The following is a 6,925-nucleotide window of genomic DNA, read 5'->3' as shown; positions in this document are numbered from 1 at the left end:
TCAGGTGCCAGTGTGGCAGTTTCGCCTGCCACACGCCACCCTAGTGGTGGTTTAGGGCCCTCCGGCAGAGAGCCACAGAAGATGGGGGTTGTAAACACCCGTTTATTGTTGGGAGTGGGCAAGCTGGAATTAGCCCAGGAGCAGATAGAACATGTCATGACAGGGCTCCTCTCCTGAGTGTGTGTGGGGATGGGGGTTTTACCTGATGCTCGTTAGACCAACCAACCAGCAACAAGTATGCAGCCACTCTGATCCCAATCACCTAGATCCACACCATCCCCACACCAAATATTTTAATAATAAATAACTGAAATACTATATATATAATAAATAACTGAAATCCTATATATAATAATTTACTGAAATCATATCTATATATATATATATAAAAACTGGAATCCTACATATATATATATATATATATATATAAATATATAAATATATATATATAATACATAACTGAGATCCTAAATAATTCAAATCCTAAATAATGACAAGATTAGCAACTGCCATCCGAAGCAGCTAGATGTTCTGTTGAAGATAGAAAAAAAAAAGTTTAGCTGAATATCAGCTCTAACGCTGCATGGGAACTTTGTAAATACTGTAATCTTGTTATCAGATAATAAGCTGCTTGTCAGAAATGGCTGTTGGCGCATTTCCGATGGAGACACAGAATAGCACAGATTATGGAAAGCCGATGTCTTTCTTTACCCCCTGGAGGCAAACGCTGATGTTTAATTCTCGAACAGTTTGCATTTCCAAAACAGTCTGACGTGCCCGTGAATTCGAAAGTGCTTGGTCTTTAGTTGCTGATCCCTGCTGGACGATTGGGGAAGACTTTGGAGTTCAGTCGCTCCGTCGTCAAGATAAAGACAGCACTTTCCTTTTTCTTTTCACAAGAAAAAAAACAACCCAGCTGCTGTCATCGTGCAGTCGTGCCACTGGCTCTCCCCAATTATAACGGTTTTAAGTATCAACGCTGCTCAAGTCTCCTCTGAAATCGCTTTGGTTTCAACTCTTCTTTTTCTGGACAATTTGCTTTCTGACTGAGTCCGTTGTCACAGTGGTTTAGCGCGGCGGTTTTACGCTGTAAATTACCCACTTGGACGCTAAGTGGATTAAGTAGTGAGTCAATTGCTAATGAAGTTATGGTTTTGTTGAAGCCAATCACATAAAACACAATTAAACAAACCGATAACTTCATGAATGAGGCTTGAGTGGATTTGGCAACACGACTGTTTGCCGCCGGATCGCGACAACGTTCCTTTTGATATTGGAAGTGAATGAAACGTTAATGAAACAAATCAAAAGGTTCAAAGTCACAAATCAAAAGGTCAGGTGTCGTCTGAAATTGACGCGTCGTACGGAAGCCCATATATGGCAATACCTGGGTCTATATTTTTGATCACAATATTGACCTACATTCTTACCTAAAAAGCGATTCGACCGATCCTTCTGTTATGACTGCATACTATTTGGCTTGTGTCGTTGTCACGGTTTATGTTTATTCATATGCAAATGTAACAGTGAAAGCATTATGGGGACAATACAGGACATGAAATATATAGGAAAAGAACTGCATTTTTTTATTTGTATTCATGTACAGTATGAACTACAATCTCGGACATCAATCACCGAATGTCATCCTCAGAGAAATTAATTTGACTCCTTACAAGCACAGTCTCTTTGCTGTTTTTTTAATTTATTTTTGTTTGTTTTTTTTGTTTTTTTGTTTTTTTTTTTACAATTAAAGCACATGTAAAATTTTTGATCTGAAAAGTTTTTTGCATGTTAATTTTGAAAATATTTTTTGTAGAAATGCTTCACCGTTAGCGATTTATTCTCTCCAAAAATAGGAGAAAACCCCCACTTTTATATCCCTCCCCCCCAAACACAGACAGTTGGCAGAAAAAAAAACAGAGGAATCTGATCACCTTGGTGAAGGTGGTCGCACCAAAAAAATCAAGCTCACCCTGCTGCTATGTCAAGTCCAATATTTCCCGAGGTTCAGTCCTTCATTTCTTTTTGCCATTCAAATAATTCCCCACAGTATTACATTCTACATCTAGTAAATGTCATCTCAGAGATTCTTCATTCTCCCAGAATAACTCACAACCCCCAGCTCATCCCCACATATCTAAAAATATCCTCTATAGCCTTGTGTTGTTTGTTTGTATTTTTTTTTCACCATAGTCTGCACCAACACTGGATCAGTAAGCCACCGAAAGCATTGAAAAGAACGGAGCGTTGAAAAGAAATCAGTCAAAAGGGAAATTATGGTTCACTATCAACGACAGCAGTGTCATTGTTGGGTTTTGACATTGGACGAATATTCAATAACAAGCCGACGTCGCTCAATAAGAAATCATTCCAACCATTTTCCTGGGTCTTGCTTACTGTTTACCTATTCGTTCATGGCGGTATGGAGAAACATTGGGAGACACACCAGAAAATGTAGGCAATAGGCTGATATATATATATATTTATATATATATATATATATCATATATTCATATCCATGTATATATATATTCTATATATACATATATGTACGTTCTGTGAACTTCAGCCGCTGCCCTCATTGACACTTAAACCAATTATTAGAACATCTGCCAGTCCAAACCGGTCTCGCTGTTCATTGTATGACACACCTTTCCCGACCTCACATATCCTTTGGACACTTTCACAGACATTTACCCACAAAGTGGACGATCATAGGAGTACAACGCAATAAAAACGCAAACGGAAAATGCTCGTGGAATGGGGGAGCGACGCTGAACGCAGATCCACCCTCCTCTTGCTTTTTTCCACACAAGGTCGCTGTTTCCATAGTGATGGCCCATCATGGCTGTTTTTTTCATTTTTTTTGTTTTTTGTTTATTCCCTTATTCCTTATCTATTTTTCACCTGGCTCAGTTTTCATATATCTAGATGTGAACTTTTGAAGGCCCCCTCATCGCCCCAGCACCCGCTGTTTCTCCCTCCTCGCCTCCTCCCAGCAGACTCTGCCTTTGAAACGGCTAAATGGAAAAGCACGGCGCGAAAACATCCTCGCCGAACGAGACAATAATTTGATAGGCAATAAATTATTCAGCATCAAAGTGTGTGTGCGTGTGTATATGACAAAGAGGAAACGAGGCCCCGGCAAACGGTCATTCCGATATCAAAGCACCGTGCCCTGTGTCGGATGTCGGGCGCGTGGAAAGTGAAAAAGCTGCCCGCTGTTGTGTTGTCGCCCTTCCCCTCCGTTCATCCACAAGCGCCGCCGCTCCTGCGGTTTAACGAGCTGCTGCGGCTTGTCCTCGACACATCCCGCTCGGCCCCGCGGTCGCCCGCCGCCGAGGGTCACGTCGTGCCACGCAAGCCGCCTCATTTGCTTCATTGTCGGGGGCCAACAGATGGGCGCGAGGTGGCGCCTGGACTCGTGTGACCCTCGGGCGATATCAAGGTAACGGGACGCCGGTCAGGCGTTGATCATGACTGGGTAAACGAGGAAGCGGAGTGGAGCCGTATGCTCCCTTTCATTTTTTGCCCGGGTGAAAGTGAGACAAACGAGACACGGCGAGGGGTGAGGAATGTGCACGAGTCGGGCGAGGAAGAAGACAGTCAGAGAGGCAGGAGGACAGTGAGGAATAGAGATGGGGATAGAGAGAGAGAGAGAGAGAGAGAGAGAGAGAGAGAGAGGAAATGGTCGGAAATAACATTTAAATAATGGAGGGAACAGAAGGGGTGTAGTAGGGGGCTGGCCTTGTTCTATTCATCAGCGAGCAAGTTTCCTTGCTCTGAGTGACATCAAGGATATGTTATCTATAAAAACACGCCCACTTCAGGGTCTTGCACTTGATGTATACTGTACCTGCGCTAATACGCGCTGCAAGTGGTTGAGCTCTCCACACTTAAGTTCAAGTTCAAGAGATTATTTGTCACATACATATACATACGGTCATACATATATGCAGTGGAATGTCATGACAACCGGTGATTATCCACAATAAGCTTTATACTTACTGCAATAATTTGCCATTGCCCTCCAAAAGACGGAAAAATATATATATTTTTTGTGTTTGTTTCAGCAGAAATAAGATTTCAACTAACCCTAAAACTGCCTTGACAGCAGTATGTGGCACACTTGTGTGTTCTGTTTTGGCGTGGAGTTAATCGAATGTGTTCTGTATTCATTTGTAGTGAACCATTCTTTCCCTTGCGCTGAAATACACACAGAGAGAACAAGGAGCAGCTAAAAAAGCTATCACATAGTTTGTTTTTCTTCATTTTGCCACTAGACATACTTTTCAATAAATAATTTTTGTTTTTTGTAAAGACACTTGTTAAAATACCATACGCAGTCCCTTCGCCATTGCTGATGTATTACTTGTCAACTTTGAAGTCAATGTCAATTTATTTTTCTTTTATCTTCCCCCTTGGTCCATTGTTCTCAAAATATAAAACTGCTGATATTGTTGTTTTTTTTTTGACATATGCAGCATCAGATTTGAGTCTCCTGTACATTGTCTTTAGAGCAGGCTTGAATAAGTAAAGGTTCCTGCGTAGTGGAGCTGTGAATGGTGCTGAGAACAGAGGGGTGATGGTAACTGCTCTTGTAGGTGTTGTAGTGGTTGTAGTGCTCCATAGGGGGCAGGGATAGGTGTCTCTCCATGGCAGCGACCCCGGCGAGCTCTTCTTCAACCGTGATGACCTCCATGGATGAGGCAGGGCCATCGGGATCCTGCTGGTTATGCTGCTTCCGCATCTTGTAGAAAATAACCAGCAGGACAGCGGCCATAAGAGTGATGGCCACAAAGCAACCAATTATAATCTTTGTGGTCTTCATCACCTCATCCAGGCCATTGAGAGCTCCCTCTCCATCCAGATCGAGAACTGGAATCGTGTAAGTCCGCTCGGTGGTACGTGTCAAAACCGGGGGGCCTTTAGTGGTTGAGGACGACACCCATCCAAAGGGAGGAAGTTGGGTTTGGCTTTCATCTCCAGGAGACTCAATAGTCTCTACCGTGACTGTTGTGAAATAGGTCACCCCGCTATTTTCTACTGAAGTGACGTTTAACACAGCAGAAGCGGAGATGTTGCCCGCTGTGTTGCTCACCATGCAAGTGTAAGTTCCAGTATCTTGCATGGTGACACTAGTAAAGTTCAGTGTCCCATCATTTAGTACAGACAAACGCACCTTATAAGCCCCGTGTGTCACCAATGAACCATTTGGTGTCAGCCAGCTAATGGATGTCAATGTACTTGTACGGCATTTGAGCTCTGCACCCATTCCTTCCGTCACATTCAGGTCAGTGGGTGGCTCCACGATAACTGGAACGTCACACTGGAAGTAGCTGTGGTCCAATTCCCCGATGTAGCGGCCTTTGTAGTTTGCTGGAGAGTGGCAGCGGGCACAGCAGCTGGTATTGGCGGGGACCGTTTCCTTAAGCCACCAACTGAGCCACAAGATGTCACAGTTGCAATTCCAGGGGTTATGATGGAGGTGGACCCTTTCCAGACGATGCAAAGGAGTGAAGAGGTCATGTGGTAGTAAGGTGAGGTTGTTATGGGCCAGGTTCAGCTCTACCAGTGACTGCAGATCATCAAAGGAATTCCTCTCTATGGTTTGGATCTGTGCATGCATCATCCACAGCTTCTGGAGGTTTGTTAATCCCGTAAAAGCGCTCGGCTGTATAACAGCGAGCTGGTTGCCTGACATTTCCAGTTCCTCAAGCTTGACCAATGGTAAAATGTTGGGGATCTCCTTAAGGTTGCACATACCCAGGTTGAGATAGCGCAGGTTGCTCAAGTCCTTAAAAGCACCGTCTGAGATGTAAGAAAGACGCTTCAGCTCACCAAGGTCGAGCCTTCGCAGTGAGGGCACCCGGTTAAAGGCATACGGCGGTATGCTCTCGATGGGGTTGTTTCGTAGCCACAATTCCTTCAGCTTGGACAGATACTCAAAGGCTCCATTGGGGATTGTTGTGAGCCGATTATCAAAGAGCTCCAGGGTGTTGAGGCTGGCCAGTCCATTGAAGGCGCCGATCTCAATGCTGCGAATGTGGTTCTTGCTTAGCTGCAGGATCTCCAGGTGGCGCAGGTGTTTGAAACTGTCCACCTTGATGACCTGGATGAGGTTGTCCTGTAGATTCAGGTAACGGGTATTGGTGGAGATTCCATCGGGGACGTCGCGCAGGCTCCGGCGAGTGCATATGACTTTGCTGAACTGGTTACTACATGAGCACACCGAGGGGCAGGTCTGCGCACGTACCAGGCCCGCCACCACCAGGATCTGAAGGGCCAACAGCAGCACAAAGAGGGGGTTGGACAGTGACCCCTTTAGCCTACGACCTCTCATTGTCTGGCGCTGGAGGGAGAAGATCATTGTGTTCAGCATTCATAGTTCATCTGATGTTTTTCTTGTCTGCAACGAGAGAAAAGAAGAAACAAAGGTTAGATAGTAATCACAAACAGAGCAGGGAAAGGCTCTGTGAGCATGAACGTGAACAATATATTTAAATATGCAGTACTGTATATAGTATGTGATCAAATCCAGGTGTAACATGTATTTAACATTGTATAGTGTAGAAAATGAGGAAAAAAAATATTGAATGGATATCCAGCTACAAAACTTTAGCACACTTCTACAGACACTTTAAGAAATGCAGATTCAGTAAGTAAGTAGGTATTTGGTGCTCTCTTTTATTTTTCAGCACCAGTCCTGTGTAGCTCATTAGTCTACCGCCCCTTATTTGTTCCAGAAAAATTACGTCTCTGATACATATTGTTTGGTCCAGCAGACCGCATTTTCCTATTATTATTTTTTTAATTGCATTTGAAAAACCACATTGATTAATGTTCACTTTAGATTCACACGGGCATGCCTCTAATGCTGAACCGAGTTTGTGCCAATTCTAAAAAAGAACAGGAAATAATTTTT

The 6,925-nt window shown here is 43.7% G+C and overlaps 1 protein-coding gene across 1 annotated transcript; it reads right to left on the bottom strand.

The window, feature by feature from the left end:
• Positions 1 to 4,486: 4,486 nt before the first annotated feature.
• Positions 4,487 to 6,382, bottom strand: lrrc4cb (leucine rich repeat containing 4C-b; the record flags this gene model as incomplete). The annotated part of the gene is made up of 1 exon (XM_079997505.1): positions 4,487 to 6,382. The coding sequence occupies one exon, from the start codon at positions 6,380 to 6,382 to the stop codon at positions 4,487 to 4,489; it is 1,896 nt and encodes a 631-aa protein (XP_079853631.1).
• Positions 6,383 to 6,925: the final 543 nt, after the last annotated feature.

This window comes from Zeus faber (genome assembly GCF_960531495.2).
Source record: "Zeus faber genome assembly, chromosome: 3".
Taxonomy (NCBI): Eukaryota; Metazoa; Chordata; class Actinopteri; order Zeiformes; family Zeidae; genus Zeus; species Zeus faber.
The sequence above is the reverse complement of the archived record's forward strand: the minus strand, read 5'-3'. Positions and strand labels throughout refer to the sequence as shown.